This window comes from Elephantulus edwardii, unplaced genomic scaffold (assembly GCF_000299155.1).
Source record: "Elephantulus edwardii isolate Elephantulus edwardi_28Jun2011 unplaced genomic scaffold, EleEdw1.0 scaffold00054, whole genome shotgun sequence".
Classification (NCBI taxonomy): domain Eukaryota; kingdom Metazoa; phylum Chordata; class Mammalia; order Macroscelidea; family Macroscelididae; genus Elephantulus; species Elephantulus edwardii.
In genome coordinates, this window is record NW_006399804.1 from 8,425,427 (window position 1) to 8,446,719 (window position 21,293).

Here is a 21,293-nt window from a genome sequence, read left to right on the forward strand (position 1 = left end):
GCGATGACAGGGTCTGTAGCTCTTAGACAACAGAACTTTGTGGACAAAGAAGGAGCTAGTTTATGCATAAAGTCAAGGTATGTCACTGCATGTCACTGGTGTGAAAGTTTGACTATATACTTGGTGTTTTTGTTATCTAAACTCACCAATATTGGCTCCATTGTTACTGTAGTTAACATGTAAAGAAGAAGAATTAACAAATAAGCTCTTATATCTCTGTCATGGATAACTTGAAAGGTGCATTTTTAATAAATTTTTTCCTTGTAATTTGAATGTACAAAGCAATTCAGGTCTCTTCAACAATTCAGACATATTTGTTTAGTGACATTGATTATAATCCCCATATTGTAATAACTTTCTCTGTGTTTGTTCCTCCATTTCCCATTTTCATTCATTCTTTTTTGTGTGTTTTCCTTCCTGCCTTCTAAGCTTGATCCCTGGACAAATGCTGCCCTTCTGATCTTGTATCATTCTTATATTGTATTTATTGTTCAAAGGAGTGAATACTTTCTTGGTGTGACTGGATTACTTTACAGCTTTGTTTATTACTTAATTGAAAGTTGAATTAAAGAGGTGATATCAGTTCTAGTGTCTCAGAGGTTCCACTGGTCTTGTTTGTTTTTAAAAAAAATAAAAAAATACACACACACACACATATATAAAATATTGATTTGCATAAAAATTTGTGTACATTGTGTTTCACACCTTCATTCACATTGTGTTCATACACTCATTCCAATATAGTGGGTTTCATAAAATCAATCACCCATTATCATCCCATCTTTTCAGGTCCTCATTAGATATTGCCTAGTTCCTTTACCTTGTCCCTCTGCCCACCAAACTCTTCATGAAGACCATTTTTTGCTTTGTTTTATGATTTAGAATGCTGTTTCACATTTTTCTCCCATCCTATCAGAAACCTTCTATTGTGATTCCAGTGCTAACAGGGTGATGTTTAGTTCTTGGTTCTCAGGGGAGTTCTGTGGGGACTGAAGTTCTCATGGTCCATTAGTATTTTAGACTAATAGCCTTTGGTTTTCATCACCCCTTTTTGCCCCAGACACTGAGAGACCGACCAACAGTTGCACGTTCAACTACACAATTTTAATTGTGGCAAATGTAACCTTAAAACCCATTTGAAAATCAAGAGTGTTGTATTTTTTATTGGTTTTCATTCGTCTCCATATTAATTTTGTTTTAAAATGATATTTGATCAGTGCCATTGATTACACTGTCTTGACAAATCCTCACCATACCCCTTCCTGTCTCTATACTCATCAATCTGCTAATCTCAGTTCTCCTCTTTCTCCTCTCCTGTTCCTGTGTATCTATGTTTGAACCTTTCCTTAGATTTTTTTTTCTCTTCCCATCAAACAATTATTTATACATATCCTGTTCCAGATGGGTAATTGCAATATATATATGATCATCCATTCACTTCAGATTAGCCTTCCCTTCACTTATTTCAATAAAGTACTCATTATCTGTCAGTTAATTTCCTGCTCTTCCTCTCCACACGCATTCTACTTTTTTTTTTTTTAAATTATTATTGTTTGTTTGTGTGTGTACCGTCAAATTGGATCTGACTGGTACAGGAGAAGATTGTCCCTCCTTCTCCAGAAGAGCATCTGGTGGATTCGAACTTCTGGGATTGCAGTGCAGCTTCTTGCCACTAGGCCACCAGAGCTCCCCAGCCTTTCTATTTTTATACAGTATTTGCCCTTCTATGACCAAGTTATCTTACTTTTCATAATGTCCTCTACAGTCGTCCATGGTGTATAGTATTTCATGAGGTCTTCAGTGCCACTGTGTTCAATACATATTGTGTGAATGTACCACAGTTACTCTATCCAGTCCGTTAATGACAGAACTTAGACTGCTTCCATATTTTGTGAATAATGCTGCAGTAAACATGAGTACACATATATCTGTTTTCCAAGATTTGAAATAGATTTAACGGACTTAGAACTAGAAGTCTCTGCCTATCTAATGTTAGTCCAACTATTTAAATTTTATTTGTGAAGGAAATTAGATGGAGAGACATTAACTTTAAGATTTCAAGTTTAATGTTAAAACCAGAATTCCTGAGGTCAAGGGACTTCCCTGGACAAAGGACAGTATGTCCTGCCTGCGTCTTGTGTGATAATGACCGTGCTTCTAGCAGAGAACCTTGAAGTCTACTCAGCTTCCCAAAGATTTCTAAATGTTCATTGCTTTCTGCAGCTGTTCCAAGGTTTTTTGTTTTGTTTTGTTTTTTTTTTTTTAAATTTTATTGTACTATGTGTACTGTCAAATCAGATCTGACTGGTACAGTAGGAGACTGCCCCCTCCTTCTCCAGCAGAGCATCTGGTGGTATTTGAACCACATACCTCTGGGATTGCAGTGCAGTGTCTTGCCACTAGGCCACCAGAGCTCCCTTTGTTCTAAGGTTTTTAAGATGTGACCTCTTTTTTCAGGTAACTAGACTCTTCCTTCCTGAGATAGTTTGCTGCCTTTCAGAGCGAAGGAAAGGATACAGTGTGCACCCTTCACTCTGGGAGTCCAACAGAAAAGTTAGGAGGCTGGCTCCCCGTTAAGAATTGCTGTTTGTAAGATAGGCCTGGTGATTTGCTTCTGAAAGAGCCTAGCGTGAAAACCTGGATGTTTTTGATGTTGAAATCAGAGCCCGTTTCTATTCTGACACATACGGAGTCACCATGAGGGCTCATTGGCAACCACTTTGATGTTTTGTTTTATCCTGCTCTCTAAGGATTGTCATTGGCTCTTTCACTTGATCTGCTCTGAACAGAAATAATTTTGTCCCTTAAGGACCCAGTCAGAGGCAATATATCCTAGATCTTATGAAAATATACCACATCTCTACATCTCTCCTCTTGTTGCTGTTTTACATAAAGTCCAAATCTTTATGTCCCCCGATTATTACCTCTAATGATATCCTTTGACTTTTTTTGTTATGCTGGAAACCATTACCATCTAAAAGGAACCATTGATATTTCGTTTCTGAGGCTGTAAATATAGAGGATGTTGTCCTTTTCCCCTCCCTGTGGAGCACTGAACCAGTGGTAGTTTTGAACCAATTGAGGGACATGGCCTTTCAATGCACCATACATTCCCTATGGACTACTCCTCCACAGCTCCCCTTTATGTTCATCGGCTAGAATCTTACAGGGTTCATATGCCAGTAATTATCCAACTGATATATGGGCCACATAGTTACTTTTGGTCTCAGGGATAAAACACAGGCTTCAGAAATCTTCTTTAGATTATAAAAATTTATAGCTCTCCTGTTACTATGTCAAAACTGCAATTAAAACCAAGGAAATAATCAGAATAACTGGAGCTAAATTTTCTAAAATGACACAGGAAATAGGGGGCAGCTCAGTTGCTTGCAAACAAGCAGTCTAGCTAAGTGTTTTTGCCCTGAATAACCTCAGGGAAGAAAGAGTCAGAAGAGATTTTACTCCAACAGCTTTATTTTTCAAGTGCGACTTTTCATTTTTCTTTTGATTGTTGATTCTCCCCTTTCCTTTCTGCAAAATAAGAAAAGGGGGGAGAAAATAAGAATCTGTGAAGTTACAGTCATACATTAACAGCTGCCAGAAACCCTCTTGGCGTTCTGTAAATGAGACTTCTAGTGTGAAATCATTAATTGTGAACTGTATTTTTTTCTTTTTTTTTGCTTTCAGAAAAAGGAAAAAGCAATCTACATGTAACCTCATTAGAAGATGCAGAATGTCGCAGAAACAAGGATCGCCTTGCTAATGGAAACGGCCACGTCTCAGTTTCCAGGTCTTCCCGCAATATCCCAAGGAGGCATACTCTAGGGGGGGCCCGAAGTTCCAAAGAAATCCTGGGAATGCAAACATCTGAGATGGACAGGAAGAGAGAAGCTTTCCTAGAACATCTGAAACAGAAGTACCCTCATCATGCCACAGCAATCATGGGCCACCAAGAGAGGCTAAGAGACCAGGTAGGAACATTTGTCCCAGCAAAGCACATACTTTGATGAAGGCACAAGAAAGCAAAATGACCTCCAGTAATAAGGCAGAAAAAAATTGTTGAGGATAGACTATACCTTCCACTTGGTTATTCCAGATCTCTGGTCAGAGGAGGAGGAAGGATGTTGAGAAGGTTGGACCCAAGAGTACAGTCCTGTAAAATGTTACCATCCTCTTACCTGGATGACAGAAGGCCCAGAGAGTTTCCAGTCCCTCTAAAGAGTTCTTGTGTTCAACCATAAACATATGTATAATGCAGGCAATGGAGAAGTAATCACTTCTTTGAGTAAAACGCAGGACCTTCTGTATTATTGCATATAATACACCATAAAAATAACACATACATGCATATAATGTACATAACATACTTAAGAAGTTAAAGCATGAGTTGTTGTTGTTGTTAAGTGCTGTCAAGTCGCTGGCGACTCATAGCAACCCTATGAAGGAGTGTCCTCGACGCTTGGGTGCCTTTCATCCTCTCTCCAAGTTCATATCGTTTCCAGAGGCAAGCTATTATGGAAATGGACGCCACTCCTCCTTCCACGCTTGTTTAATCGGGGAGCTCCACCCCACTCTCAGTCCGCATTGTAGCCAACCATTAACGCATTTGACACATCCGTGTCACAGTGTTCAGCCTCACAGCAACCACAAGTGACTGCGGGATGGCAACTTGTACACCAGGGCTATACGACCTAGAGGAATGTCTGAACAAAAACAATGAAAGACTGGCCGGAGGGCCACAAACCAAAAGTCACCCACCTTTGTCTTGGTCACATCATTTTCTCTTCGCTGGGCCAGCTGATCTCTCTCTCTCTCTCTTTCTCTCTCTGTTGATGTTATTGTTGTTAAGTGCATGAGAGGGTCGGTAAATTTGAAAATACATATAATGTTCATTTCTTCGGTAAAAATTGGTCCTGCTCTGCTCTTTTACTGAGGATTTAGCATTGTCACCGAATGAATGGATTTTCTGTACATTCTCAAGGTAAAATAGAGCATAAAGGGATAGATTTGTGATAAACCCCTTTCCTTAATTAAGGAGCTGTTGTTGGGGTTTTGTTTCTGCTCTTTTTGATCACAGATGTTTTCCTTTTGCACACTTTGCTTTCTGCTATCTTTGGCTACCTGTTTTCTCAGGTTATTTTGACAGCCCCATGGACATCACCCAACTGTGGCATGGTCTGTTTTTGTTTCTTGGCTGTGTGCAATTACTTCTTAGCAGACAGAGCATGTATGGGGTCATGAGAGATGTGATGCTACCTCAGCGGCCCTCACGGACGTGTTATCAAGTTGACCTCTGAATGGAAGGAACCCTGGGAAGGAAGGCCAGAGCACTTAGTCATCTTTCAGGTGGGAGAGGAGGACAGGCTGCTACTACCAAGTCCCAGACCCCAGACAGAGGCGAGATCAGCATTTATAAAAGCTTGCACTCCTGCCAGTTGGTTCGTTACAAAAGTGAAGTCTAATTAACTCAACTCATTATGGAAATGAAGATGGCGTTAGCCTGCATAATTTAAACCTATACATTAACCTTAGTCTGATTTCTTTCTTGAATTCAACCTTCTCTCCCGTAGCATCTATCAGAGTGTGAGAAAATGTGAAACATGTTTGAACTTTTTGTCTGTTTTGTGCTCAGGCTGCCAGCTAGAACTGAGGAGCAAAGAAGCAGGAATCTTGGTTGATGGTCTAAAAAAAAAAAGAAAGAAAAAAAAAAAAGAAATAGAAGTCTGTCTTTTCATTCCAGATATGCTTACAAAATGTCCCTACTTGAGTCTCTGTCCACTTCTTTAATGGAATAGTGTCTTTCCAAGTGTCACTTTTTGAGAGATCTCATATTTTATTCAAAGTTGTTCAGATCAAGGAAGTGTAAGCTCAGATAAGCTTGCTAAGAAGTTTGAATTTGAAAGTTTGAAGTTGACTGGTCAACTGTTCTTTCTCTGAATAATGAAAAGTAGACAAAAATGCCACTTTCTGCCTTTCTACATCCTCTTTTCTTCAAGCTGACCACTGAAAAGGAGAGGGATTTATATATACAATTTTCATTACCCTGTGACGTTTCTGCCATCAAATCTCAAGTGGACATTGTGCATGGCAGAGGTGCACGTAGGCATGTCTGGGAGGGCTCCCATGGACCACACATCATGTCTTTTCCATTCTTCTTTTTTCCTAATATCCATTTCCTGTTCTCTGTGAGACCTTAGTTCTTTGCTGATGTTATTCCAGCCTTCCTTTGCGGAAAGAAAATATAACGAGCTGTAAGGAGGAATTCAGATAAGAGCAGCCTGAAGCACTATTCAGATTTAACCTACTACTGGCAAGTTCATTCCAACTCATAGCAATCCTCCATCAGGTTTCTGAGAGCTAAATCATTACCGGAGGAGACTGTCCAGAGTCTATCATGGAGCACCTAATGGATTTGAACCTCTCACCCTTCTGTTGGGTTTATTGGTTCTAAATACCACACAAGGAGCCCTATTAGTGTTCTGATTAAGAGTTCTGCTTAACAAAAATGTTGGTAGTTGGATGCCACCATAGGTGAAAGCCATGACAGTCTTTTCCTGGAAACATTTCAGCCCTGGAAACCTATGCAACTGTTCTGTGTCCTATAGGGCCCTTGTGGCCAGAATGGGTGGCAGTGGGTCTGTGCAAATATCAGATGCCCTTCTGGTAGCTCTCTTCATGCCTACCTCGGGAGAAGGAACCTTAGAGGAGTGCCAGTTAGCAAGATACAGCCTAAACCAAAGCAAACGAAATCTATTCCTGTTAAGTAGATTCTGACTAATAGTGACCCAGTATGGTAGAGTGCAATGACTCTGTAGTGCTTTCAAGCTGTAGGAACTCACTCTTGGTAAAGTGGAGTCAATGATAAAGAGAAAGGACCCTCAGGGAGATGGATTGGCACAGCAGCTGCAGCAGTGGGCACTGAATGTGTGGATGTCACAGGATCAGGTAGGGTTTCTCGTTATGTACATAGGGCTGCTGTGTATCAGAATGGATTGAACAGCATCCCATTATCTTTAGGGGATCAGGCAGCCACATCTTTTTCCTGCAGAACAGCTAGTGAATTCAAACCACTGTTGATTATCAGTGGATCACTTAACCGTGGTGCTGTTGTTGTTTTGTACTGTTGAGTCGGAACAGACCCATAGCTGACCCTCCAGTGGCAGGAGAGTGCCCATTCTTTTTTTGAGGAGCAGCTGGTGGATTTGAACTGCGTGTCTTCAGGATTCCAGTGCCGCTTCCTGCCACTAGGCCACCAGAGCTTCCCCACAAGGGTTCCTAAGATACAGAACAAGATGTGGAAATGATGTGGATCAGGTGTCCTGTGTGACAATTCTAGGCCCTACGTGACATTGAACATACTGAGAATTGGAAGACAGCTTATGTTTTGAAATTTGTACTAAATGCAAGATCCACAATTTAAAAGAATTCTCAGTCTAAATTCTTGAAAAATTAAGAAAGATATTTCCTTAACTCCCATTTTGAGTCTTTATGAACGCAAATGACCATTTCTGCAGTGAGGTGCTTATCTATCCAGTTGTCTCAGATTTCTTTACTGATTTCCTCTACCTGCTTGGGGCCTTTCACTCCTGCAGAGCCTTTGTAAGGTGAAATCCTAGTGTCTGGTGGGAAAGAGCTTGGCTGTGGGATACTAGCTTGGCATGTAACCTCCTCTAATGTTCTTGGGATGTCTAGTAATCTTCTCTGCCTCGTCATTTCTTCATCTGTCAAAGATAATACAGATAGAAAAAAATGATGTTAAGTTTAAGCATGGAACCTGCCATTTCAGTGTCAGCGCTTATCAAAACTCACTGTCAAGTCAGTTCCAACTCAAAGAGACCCTGTAGGGCAGGGTAGAATTGTCACGTAAGATTTCCAAGGATATGAATTGTCTCAGATATTTGGATCATGTTATCAGGGAATCTAAAGATATCAGGTAGAAAAATAGGGTCAATGAAGGAGAGGAAGACTCTCAATGAGATGAGTTAACATGGTTACTTCCACAGTGGACACAGCAGAGATGGAGAAGATGGCACAAGATTGGGCAGAGTTCCCTTTTCTTGCACAACAAGGTTGTGGGAGCAAACTCTATGGGACCTAACTACAACAACAACAACAACAACGACAAGTCTTTTCCAGAGCTGACCGCTTTAATTCCCTTTCATGGAGCCACTGTTCTATTCAAACTACAAGCCTTGATGTTAGCAGCCGGATGCTTAACCAATACACTCCTTGGGCTTCTTGTCAGCTCTTAGCTTTACCTTGTTCGGTTTTTTCCTATGCCAAAAAGAAGCCTCAGAGGCTCTCATCTTTGAATTTGTATTTAAAATTATTTACCCTTTGGCACTTAAAGTGATACTGCCAGAGTATAATTTTATTTCTGAAACTTGTGTTTTCTCCTCTCCAAAAGCTCTAAATTTATCCATCACTAACTTATTTATTTGGTTCCTACAATTTCATTCTGTAACACATAACGTCATAACTGACCTCGATGGTGTCTGACAACAGCCACCACCACCCCAGAGGAAAGGTATTATGGGTGATATAATGATAAAATCTGGTTTAGCAAGAAGGAAAAACAGTAATAATATGCATATAAAGTATAAAGATTTGTTCTTCACATGTCATATGTTTGCAGATGGTCTTATAGTACCTACACTGAAGCATTGAGATGGTCACTTTTTTCCTCACACCTAAAGCAAGCTTGTTGAGGGGAGAAACTTTATCTTAATCACTTCTGTATGCTTTGCAGTTGGGAGAGGAAGAACACAATGAGGAGCCCTGGTGGTTAAGTGCTTAGCTGTTAATAACACAAGTGAAATATTTATCAGATGAATCAATAAAGAACCAAAAATAGTTATTATATTGTAGGCACAATAGAAATACTAGATGAATCAATGAATCAGTATTTCTAATACCATTACAATGTGGTAGTTAATATTTGAATTGAAAGGTACACATAGTCACGGGGAGGACAAAAATTAAGTGGTGAATGTTATTGTTAAGTTGAAACTGAATCATAGCTGACCCTCCAGTGAGTTTTCAGAGGCAGCAAATTACATGGGAGAGGTTGCCCATCTTTCTCCCATGGAGCAGTTAGTGGATTTGAACCATGTACCTTTGGGTTGGCAGTATAAGTCTTTACCACTAAGCCACTTGCTGCTGCTGTTGTTTTCTGTAGAGTCAGAATTAATAGCTGATCCTCCAGCAGGTTTTCAGAGGGAGTTTAATAAACTGAAGCTAAGATATGTCCAAGCCCAGAAGCTAATATTTGAACCAAAGTTAGAATTCCCAAAATATGTTATTTCACTCTAGTATTGACCTTGGCTTCTGCTTCTTCTACCTTAATTTTTAAAGTTCTGGTAACGGTGTGTGTGGATCAGGTTGGGTTAAGTAATAGAGACATTGACATACCTTGCTTCCATTGTCATTCTTTTGAAAAGATTAATCGTATTCAATGCTGGAGCATAAGCACTAATGTAGAAAACAGATCTTTGTTTCTTTGTTTTTTAAACAGTTGATCTTTGAAATAGCACTATGCTCAAAGAGGTGTGTAGCTCAGTGACCCCTCACAGTCAAGGTCACTGCTTAAAAATACAGTGTGGATGCACTCTTCTTTCTTTGTCTTCTTGAATTAAAAAACATGTTCATGTAACCTTTAGAAACTATCCTAGTCTTAGAAACTCTTCTGAAAATAATTTAAAAATCTTTTCTTCCAGGCTGCACACAGAAATTCCGTTATATTAACTAGGAAGAGAGAACAATTTGTAATTACAGGCAGAGAGTCTCTCTCTCTCTCATTCCATACACACACACACACACACACAAAACCCACTCCTTCCGTGGCTTTTCAGAGGCATTAAATTACGTGGGAGTAGATTGCTCATCTTTATCCCACGGAGCAGACGGTGGATTTGAACTGTGTTCCATTGGGTTGACAGTGTAACTCCTTACCACTAAGCCACCAGAGCTCTCTATGTGTGCATGCATATGTGTGTGTGTGTGTGTGTGTGTGTGCGCGCGCGCGCGCGCATGTGTACTCTTTTCTTGGTAATATTTTTATTTTGGTTGAAGTTCATATAGGAAGTTAGGCTCCTGTCAATGATTTCTATATCCATTGCCCAGTGCCATTGGCCAGCATTCTCATTGTTTTCGTTCTGGCTGTTTTGCCTCCGTTAGTCCAGCTGCCTTTCCCTTCTTACCTTCTTGCCTTTGTTTAAATGGTGACCATTTGGTCCCATGTAGATGATTGTTTAAAGGATCACAGGACTTGGGTGATGCTGTTTATTTTCTGACACAGTCTTATTTAGCTGAAAGGTGATCTCCAAGAGTAGTTAAAAGTTATTTTAGGATGAATTCTGAGATGTTCTCTAACTTTTATTGTTCCAATAAGGTTAGGATTTTTTTTTTAATTTTAGGAATTTGAGGGTGTTTTTTTTTATAATTTTTTATTTTTAAATTTTATTTTATTATTTTTTGCGCATGTACCATCAAATCAGATCTGACTGGTACAGGAGGAAATTGTCCCAGGAATTTGAGTTTTGAACTACGTTTTTCTTCCATTCTTCCAGGGACCATCTAGTGAACCCCTGGTCAGAATGGTCACTTGTGCTAGCTTGGCAACATCTGGTTTTTCTGATTCCAGCATAAACGTTTTAGGTGAGTTCTTAGTCTTGTAGACTAGATTCTCGATCAAGTCTTTATCTTTTCCCTTTTGCTGTAGACGAATACAGTCTAATACTTACAGCGTGAATCAAACAAGAACAAGAAAACTCACTGTCATTGAGTCAGTTGTGACTCACAGCGACCTTCCAGCAGGTTTCCCAGCTGTGCATCTTGATGGAGGAGACCGCCCAGCCTTCCCACAAGTGAGCAGTGGGTTTGGTTAGCAGCACAACATATAACGTGCTGTGCCACTGGGGCTCTTTGCAGCTTAGAGTCCTCTGTATATATTTCTATATCTAGTGTAGTTAAATCTTATTAGGAAATAGTTAATAAACAATGCCATTTTCCATAAAACATAAAGAGGTAGAGAGACAAAAAGGTGTATTATTCTCTAACATGAACATCACAGATGGCAGAACTAAGGAGACAAGAATAAGAACAAGAAGACCTTTTAAAATGATTTAGCAAAGCGAGGCAGCTTTTCTCTGACTCCTCTCTGCAGTACCTGCTGCCTCAGAGCCTCTCCAGGCCACTGTAGCTCCTCCCTCACTTTCCTGCCTCTACTTTGGCTGTGTCTGTGTGGAAATGACACTGGCCCAGTTAATTTGGCACTACTTACCATTCTCTGTTGTATCTGGCACAGAGATGTCACAGTGCTGCAGTTGTGAAAATGAAAATAAGAGAAACAATCATCAATCTGTTAATTTATAAGCACCCAAAGTTGTAGTTCATTTTAGTCTTTTAAACTACCTGTCTGGGAAGTCTCCATAGTACTCCCTGTGTGCATTATTATATATTTGCATATATAGGTAGCACATACAGACATGTGTATACCTATGCATGCATGTGCACTTACTTTCATATGCTTTCCTATACACATACATGAATACAGAGCTATCTACTTTATGATCTCTTCTGATGAATTCATTGTATCACAGTAATACTACTATACATACTATGTATAACATAATGTATAAATGTTATAATACTGTTATGACATACTATGACAGATTTGGAATCAGGAGTGGCATCCACTTCCTAAATAACAGGCCTCTGCAAACTCTATGAACTTTGATAAATGTCAATAGTTCTAGAGTGGCTGTAGGCCTTTTGTTCATAGGGCTCTACTGGAAGGTAATCAACAACAACAATACTCTTACACTGCATTACAATGTATCAGCTCATACCTTGGGGGGCATAGGCAGTATATATATATAGTGTATACAGTGTATATGTAGTATATGTAGAAAACATCAAATGACTCAAATTTCAATGTCATATTTCCCTTGGCTCTGATTCACCCACATATATGAAAGTGTTAGAAATCCACAACTGTACATCAATATTCAGAGCTATACATGTCAGTCAAGGCTGGAAAGGGAGGTGAACTGGAATGAAAGAGGCACAGATTACATGAACTGTGAAATAATGGTGGTCTCAGACCATGGGGACGTGTGTGTGAAATTAAAATTGTGGAAGAAATTGGTTTTGAAAACATGAGATATATTTTGAAAATAAACACGTAAAAGTTTTAAAAGAAAAATAGCCCCAGCTAAGAGTTTCTTCTTTAGAGGTAGATGACCCTCCATCCAGTTTTCTTCACAAGCTGTACACTGGACAGGAGGAGGTTACCCATCTTTCTGCTGTGGAGTAGCTGGTGAATTTGAACTTCCCACTTTTGGCTTAGTGACTCAATTCCTGACCAACTAAGCCACTAGAGCTTTCTTGATCGCCAAGACAGTAATATTTAAAAAGCAAGCATGAAGAGCAGTTTTACACTTTAATAGAGATGGTGCTACTCAGGACATTAAGGACTAGAGGTGTTTCCCAGAGGGCTCATGTTTTGAATTGTGACTTAAAGGATCTTAGATGAGCATTTCCTAAGATGTGGAATATTGCCTGTCGCAGAGACTCAGTGGTCAGAACGACTGAATTCAATGAGTTGTACATTGACTTGCAAACTTGACTTTGAGTTGAGGTTGATCAAATGGAATAGAAAAAAAAGGAAACATAAGTGAGGCCTATTCTTGGCATATGGCTTTTGATCCATGTTTAATTGGGTGCCAGCATCCTCTGCATTCACTCTCTTTTTAATTAGTGTTTTGGAGGAGCAAGAGAACACATTTTGAGAACAGTGCTTTATTAAGAAGAGTGGTGCAAAAAGTCAAAATAATATGCCACTGGAAAACCTGCGAAGGAGGGTCTGAGAGGAGGTGGGAAAGTAAGGGGAAGCAGGAACCCAAACTCAGTGGCTTAGGCAGAAGGTACCTGGAAGGAGTAATCAGAAAAATCTAGACAAAATTGCCCCCAAATTAGATGCTGTTGAGGACATAAAAATAGCAGTTTGATGGGATTCAGTCCAGTACGTTGATATAGAACTCATATTGCAAGTGTCTGAATTGTTCCTCTCCTCTCACTTGTCAAGCCCACTCTACTGCCTTTCTCCTGCACATGTTCTCCGGATTAATTCAATCAAGTGGCTGTATATTATGGACCCATATGTGAGCTTTCACTGGGCATTATAGAAGAGTACATGCCCTGCTACATTGTTTTAGTGGAAAGAGTATGAAATTTTGGGACATAGATAACTGAGATGATATATATGACACTTCTAGCTCTGGGATTACAGACATGTCAATCAATTCCTCTGAGGCTTGCATTTTTTTTTTTTAGGTTTGTAATTTATACATTTCTTTTTATTATCTAAAATATAAACTAAAAATATACAATATATGTCATTGTATATGAGCTCAATAAAAAGTCAGTCAGTGGAAGAAATAGTTAACTATCCCAGTTATATAAAACTCGAGGGCTCTGTTGGCATAGGCTGTTGGGAGTTACATGGCTGACTCATACATTTCCCCTCTCTGACAGTTAAAATTCACCAGTGATCCCTCCAGGGACATTTGGATGATCCTCACTCTTGCAATGTACAGTGAGACAGGCTTTCATTTCTGAATTGTAGAATCAGACAGACAAGACTATTGTGGTGAGGATTAGGGGGGATTCTGGTGGTGTAGTCTGTAGGGAGTTGTGCTGTTAACCCGAAGGTGGCAATTTTCTAGCAGTTCAAATCTACCTTTGGCTCCACTGGAAAAAGACAGTCTCTTTCAAGGTAAGATTTACAGCCTTAAAGATCCAATAGAAGGTCAGTCATGAGGCAATTCTGACTTCGAGGGAATGACTTGAGTTTCTTCTATCTGTGCAGTAGCGCATGTTGAATACATGTTTTAAAAAATCAGCAAAACCTCACAAATCCTTCTCATTAAGGAGAAGCCATTCAGATTAGAAAAGCAGTTGCCATTAAGTCAACTCTGATTCATGGTGACCCCATGTACATTGGAATTGAACTGAATGGCACAAGGTTTTCAATAGCTGGCTTTCTTCCAAGGTTCCTCTGCACTTCCAACCTTTTCAATAGCAGGGAGCACGTTAATAGTTGGCACCACCCCCCAAGCTGTGGAAACGGACTCCGCTATAGTTGAAAGATGATATTATCTGGGTGGGAGAAAATTGGAACAACTTGGTGACTGGCTAAAGATGGAGCACAGCAAATGTGGCAAAAAGGGCAAAAGCATGCAAATAGGCCCCCAAAAACCCAGATTCTGGTTCTGACAGTAGGACATTTGCAAGTTGCTGACCTCTCTGTGTCATCTACCAGTAACACGTGGAAATGCTAAAAGACTCAAAATTTCAAACCTTTTGCCTCTGGGAGTTTCCTCTGCCCTTGATTTTTAGATACACATTTTGGGTAGGGGTGAATCTCTCAGAAACTCAAAAGGGAGCTTGGGAGGCCTAGTGGTAAGGAGTTGCACCTGCCAACTCAAAGGCAGGAGGTTTGAGTCAACCAGCAGCTCCATAGGGGAAGATGGGTATTTTTCTTTAGTGTGATTCACAGACCCTGAAAACCTGCTGGAGGGTCAACTATGAGTCTGTGCTAACTTAATGGCAAGGCTTTTGGTCCCCCCCCCCCGCCCTTTCTCTTTCTTATCCCCTTTTAAAGTCTCCTAGGTTTTGGTGCTGGAGAAAAGTATTGAACATATTATGGACTGCCAAGAGAACTAGCAGCTCTGTCCTAGAGAGGGTGAAACCAAGCTGCTCCTTGGGGGCACGGATTTCGAGACTCCCACTCACACACTTTGGGCAAGTAGAGGAGGGACCAGTTTTTAGACAAGAATGTTATGATGCTTGGAAGGGTAGAGGGGAGTGCAGGAGAGGAATGACACAATAACTGGAGTAATGAGGTTAGGTTTGTTAGCGACAGTGAGATTGGCTCAGGAAAGAGCAGGATTTAGAGCTATTGTGTGTAGAGTTGCTATGAATCATAATCAACTTGATAGCACATAACAGTAACATCAACAGGTTTTTTTTGAAGCTTAGAAGAATGTTTACTTTTTCCCAGGAGATTTTCCTGGTTGATTAATATTTCCTGTAAACAACCCAAGAGTTTGATTATTTAATCATGACTTGTGCCACAGTCTGCCTTTTGGGTTTTCTATTTTACTTATCTTAACTGGATTGGTTGGTTAATTTATCTTAACTGGTTAGGAAGATGGTATCTAAAACCACCTGGTAGGATTGAATGTCTTGCTGTCCACAAAAGAGGTTGTCTGGTTTGTCATTCTTATGGGAGGGCCAGGTCTTAGAATTGACAGTGTTGTTGAGTGCCATCAGATCCACTATGATTAATGGCGGGTGACCCTGTGAACAGGGGCTCTGAACCCTGCCCTGTCCTCTCCCATCTTCATCATCTATGATGTTCTCGAGCCCATTGTTAGAATCCCTGTGTCATTCTATCTTGTTGAGGTCTTCCTCTTATTTCCCGAGAACTGCTTCCTCCTAGTATGATCAAAGTATGTGAAAAGCTTCTCTATCCTTGCCTCCAGTGAGTCCCCTGGGTTGCCCTTTCTCCGAGACAGACCTATTTGTTCTTTTAACCGTCCATGGTGTATTCAGTGCTCTTTTCCAGCAGCACAACTCAAAGCCTTCGATTCTTGTTCTGTCATCCTTGGCCATTGAGGTTGCTTATAAAAGTGGTCCTGCAGACATTTTTCGAGAGGTGAAGAGGGAACCTCAAGGGTAAGAAAGCCAGGAAATGAACTATTTGGGGGTTCCTGTGAGAAGAACTTCTGAAAAGAGCTGTAATATGGATAAAGCAATGGCTGTAACACTGAAGACTATGAGGGACACAAAAGAGACTCAGGAGTGTGGTTGGTGGTGACAGAAGAAAGGTGCTCCTTGGAGAGCAGCAATTGCACTGTGGCGGTGAGCTGGACCAGTGACACTGGCTATCAGCTAGGCAGAGAGCAGCTGAGGGGGTTGTCTCGCATTAAAGAAGGGAGGGATGTGCCCTCTTTGGAAACTTAACAAACATTGCCTGGGTACTTCCTGAGTCTGATCTTGTTTCTGTTACTTCCAAGTTGATCTTGATCCCAATTTGCAGCCTCTTAGTTCCCTCAGAAAGGACACAGATAGAAATTCACTGTGGCCACTGCACTGGATTATTGAGGCCTGCAGAGAAGTAAGGAGGTGGATGGTATAGTTGATAGCAAAAAAGATGGACAGTCATCTTCTGCTGTGATTTACCACTTCAGAAACCTGGTAGCAATTCACTGTGAGTCAAAACTAACACACTGGAAGTGAATATATAAGTTTATGTAAGTGTTGGGAAGTTTTATCACCATATAAACTTGTAAACACACAATAGCAACAACAACAAAAAATCCCTACCGGGATGGTTCTGATCACAGTAATTTTATAGGACAGAGTAGAATTGTTCCATAGAATTTCCAAAGCCGTAATCTTTATGAAAGTGGACTGTCAATATCTTTCTCTTTGAGTAGCTGGAGGGCTAAAACTTTTCTTTTTTTAACCTCTTTTGGCGAGCAGCTGACTGCTTTACCATGGCCCTGCCATGGTTCCTTAGATAAAAAACAAACAAAACCAAAAGCCCAAACTCATGCTATTATTTCAATTATGATAGGATAACCCTATAGTTTCTAATATAGTAATTTTATGGACGCAGATTGTCACCTTTTCTCATTGGGAATGGCTGGATGGCTAGTAGATTTGAGCTGCTGGCCTTTTGCTTAGTGTTTAACCTTTGCACAAGCAGGATTCCTAGTGGGCAGATGTCCTTTTTGCAGACACACCTCTTTTTTGTTGTTAAATACTTGTGAATGGTTTATGTGTTTTATTCCAGCACCAGTTTACATTTGGTTTTCTTTGCCATATTATTATTATTTGCTACCTCATATTGTTTTTATTTTAATGAAATACTCTTCCTGGTTTTTCAAAGTTATATAAAGATCCTGAGGCTTCATCTGACATACTTTGGGCATGTTACAAGGAGAGACAGACCGGTCCTTGGAGAGGGACATCAATGCTTGGGAGGGTGAAGGGACAGCGCAGGAGGGGAAGGCCCTCTACGAGGTGGATTGATTCAGTGACTGCGGTAATCGGGGTGGGTGTGTCAGAGACAGTGAGATTGGAACAGGACAGAGCAGAGTTTAGGGCTATTGTACATAGGGTCACTATGAGTCACAGGCAATTCGACGGCACATAACAACAACAACAACAAGACAAGCTTGCATGGCTCCCTTCAATTGTACATGAATTACTTTCCCATTTCATTGCTTTTATAAGAATTGATTATTTTCGGTTTGATTTTCTCCTTGGTTTAAGTGTTCTCTCTCTTTCACTCCTTCTCTCGATGAGATCGGGTCAGAACTGACCCATAGCTGACCTTCCAGTGTAGTTTCAGAGGCTGTCAGTTGCACAGGGAAGGAAATTGCCCATCTTTCTCCTGATTTGAATCCCTTGCTTTACTGTGGCAGTACAACTCCAGGGTTGACCTTTAAGGGTTATTTTGGAAAATTTAATTTCCAATCATAATTAAGATTATTACTATTTATAATTTTATTGGAAGTGATTGGGTGATGCAACCTATAAAACTTCTTCTTTTTTTGGCTGGCCATGGTGTCCCTCTGCCAGATACTTTTTCTTACGGTGGCCATGAAAATTTTGCTAAAATGATTGATGAAGCAGAAGTATTGGAGTTTCCAATGGTAGTGAAGAATACACGGGGTCATAGAGGCAAAGCCGTTTTCTTGGCTCGAGATAAGCATCATTTGGCTGATCTAAGCCATCTTATTCGCCATGAAGCACACTACTTGTTCCAAAAGTATGTTAAAGAGTCCCACGGACGAGACGTACGTGTCATTGTTGTGGGAGGCCGTGTAGTTGGAACCATGTTACGTTGTTCAACTGACGGGAGGATGCAAAGCAACTGCTCACTAGGTGGAGTGGGGATGATGTGCTCATTGAGTGAACAAGGGAAACAGCTGGCTGTCCAGGTGTCTAATATCCTGGGGATGGATGTGTGTGGCCTTGACCTGTTGATAAAAGATGACGGCTCCTTCTGTGTCTGTGAAGCCAATGCAAATGTAGATTTCATCGCCTTTGATAAGGCTTGTAATCTAGATGTAGCTGGTATCATAGTGGACTATGCCGCCTCCCTTCTGCCCTCTGGCCGGCTCACCAGGCATATATCCCTGCTCTCCGTAGTGTCCACGGCCAGTGAGACTAGTGAGCCGGAGCTGGGTGCCCCAACAGCACTGCTGTTGACAACATGAGTGCGAGTTCCAGCTCTGTTGACAGCGACCCTGAAAGCACGGATCGGGAGGTGCCCACCAAGCTCCCAGGGGGCCTGTTCAACATGAACCAGCTGCTAGCCAATGAAATCAAACTCCTGGTGGAGTGACTCCACTGGTAAATAATTAACCAACAAAACCCTTGTAAAACTTAATTTCTTTTTCTTTATTATTATTTTTTAAACCAACTTGCAATGCTGTTCATGGAAAACACTCAGGAAGATGAGAGCAATTTGAGTAAAATTAGTTGAGAGAAAGAAGAGCAAGAGACAGATCAGATCTCTGCTGAATGTGTGACTGATTTTCATTTGTGAATCCTATAGATCTGATTTGAAAAGTTAGAAGTGAGGGATAGAAAAACTTAAGGCCTCATAGTTATCTTCTTAAATTACTAAAAAAATTGTATGCTTGAGGGCCATGAGAAATATGATTTTCTTTTTCTCATGATCCTTTACATATTTTATTTTACACTGTTGGTATAAATTTCACAGTACCATGACTTTACATTGTCTCAAAAATTTATACTAGGTGGGGAAAAATGTGTAAATTATAGAAATTTTATTAAAAAATCTTTTAACTCAAATTTCTCCCATTTCTATATTAAATAGCAGTCCATAGTTGTTTCTAAACTATTGAAGGACTCTCATTGGGTTTTCTTAAGTTTTGTTCTCCCCCTCCCCCCCCCCATTTATTTTTGTGGAAGGGCAAGGTACGTAAGACCCAATATAAGCTTCCCCCCCAATAAAAGCTTTTTAATGAGAAAATTGGTGTGTTTGCATGATGAAAGGAAATGAACAGTATTGCAATGTCTGGCATTGAAAATAACATTTACTCCTATGTAGAGAAAATGACAGTAGTTTAAATATGTGCATTGACTTGTATTTGTTAGTGTTTTAGTCTTATGGAAAGATACATGCTCTGTTAATGTTGCTCTTTTTTAAAAAAGAAAGATAAAAATACATGCTAGTCTAACAAAAAAAAATAAAACTTATTCTTTTTAAATTTTAAGGAAAACAATAAATATACAATTGATGTTTGTAAGTATTCTATAAATATTCACGGACACTTGTATATCTTATGTCTATTTTATGCAAACATAGCTGTGTCATATTTGTTGATTATGTTATTTTTTATTATTCTATTTTAGAGCCTGATTTAATATAATGAATGTAATATAAATAGATTTTAATCTGATTTCCCAGTAACTTTTGTCTTTCTTTTTAGTTGATTTGTTGCATGTTGCAAACAAATTTATCAAGATCATACATACCTTTGTAAACAATTTTTTTTCACGTTGTTGCTTTTGTTATGTGCTTTGGAGTTGCCTGCAACTCATAGTGACACTATGTACATTCGAGTTGTCTGTGACTCATAGCGACCCTATGTACAATAGCCCTAAACACTGCCCTATCCTGTGCCAGTCTCACTCTGACACACATACCCTCCCCAATACTCCAGTAATTGAATTAATACTTCTCATCGAGAGTCTTCAATTTTCACATTAGCAACAGTTTAATGTTTGTTAACTTTTTAAAAAAACTTCTGTTTTATATTAGTGTGCATACAAAATTAATGTACATTGTATTTCACACTATTCTTCAGTCACATTGTGCTTTATAGAGTCAATCATTGCCATGTGTTTTGTAAAACTGATCACCGTTGAACTATGCCCACCATTACTGTCTTTTTAGATCCTCATTTGATGGTGGTGAATTATGTGTTGAATTATGTTGATTATTTTTCTTATTGTAAACCAGCCTTGCATACCTATTATGAATCCCATTGATCATGATGATTTTTTTCTTTTTTTAAAATGTGCTTTTGGATTCTACTGGCTAAGATTTTGTTAAGGATTTTTGTGTCTATGTTCATGAGAGATATTGGTGTGTAGTTTTCTTTTTTGGTAATATCATTGCCTTATTTTGGTATTAGGGTTATGCTTGCTTCATAGAATGACTCTGGGAGTGTTCCTTCTTTTCCTATTTTTAAAAATAATTTCAGTAGAATTAGTGATAAATCTCTGAATGTTTGGTAGAATTCAGCTGTGAAGCCATCTGGTCCAGGACTTTTTTTTTGTGGGGGAATCTTTTTATGACCTGCTCATTTTCTTCTTTTGTGATGGGTCTGGTCACGTGTTCTACATCTGTGTCAATCTGGATAGAGCATGAGTTTCAAGGAATTTGTCCATTTTTGGCAGGTTTTCAAATTTATCAGAGGACTGCTTTTCATAATATTCCTATATTAATGACTTAATTTTATCTGATTCTGTTGTGATGTCACTTCTGTCATTTCTTAATCAAGTTATTTGTGTCTTCTCTCTTTTTTAAAAAATTGTTTGCCAGTGGTTTGTCAAGTTTATTGACCCTTTTGAAAAACCAGCTCTGGTCTTGCTGATGGTTTCAATTGTTTTTCTGTTTTCTATCTCATTAATTTTAGCTCTTGTCTCAATAATTTCCTTTTTGTAGAGGCTGTGGTGTCAGACTGTTTTTCTTTTGGTACAGGTGTTGAATTAGATCATTAATTTTGCTTCTTTTTTTTTGTATGTTTGCCTACTTTTATCATTAATATCACATGCACGTAAGATTCTGCTGAAAATTATCCAAAAATAACTGGAGCAGTACATCAACAGAGAACTGCCAGATGTGCAGGCTGGATTTAGAAGAGGCCGTGGTACTAAAGATATTATAGCTAATGTTAGATGGATCTTGGCTGAAAGCAGAACGTAACAGAGGAATGTCTATCTGTGTTTCATTGACTATGCAAAGGTGTTTAACTGTGTGGATCACAACAAACTGTGGATGACTCTGAGAAGAATGGGAATCCCAGAACATTTGATTGTGCTTATGCGAAACCTATACTTGGACCAGGAGGCAGTAGTCAGAGCAGAGGAAGGAGACACTGCATGGTTCAAAAACAAAAAGGGTTGTAGTCTGGGATGTATTCTGTCTCTATACCTTTTCAATCTATATACAGACTAGA

General features: G+C 39.6%; 1 protein-coding gene and 1 pseudogene across 1 annotated transcript in view; both read left to right on the forward strand.

Moving 5' to 3' along the window:
- The first annotated feature begins 3,695 nt into the window (after positions 1 to 3,695).
- KIAA1217 (KIAA1217 ortholog) overlaps positions 3,696 to 21,293 on the forward strand; it is a 456,740-nt gene continuing 439,142 nt past the window's right edge. Inside the window, exon 1 of the mRNA XM_006887104.1 lies at positions 3,696 to 3,971. Coding sequence (XP_006887166.1) covers positions 3,858 to 3,971 — 114 coding nt within the window. The 5' untranslated portion in view covers positions 3,696 to 3,857. The remainder of the gene's footprint in view (positions 3,972 to 21,293) is intronic.
- LOC102851113 lies at positions 17,601 to 18,424 on the forward strand (annotated as a pseudogene).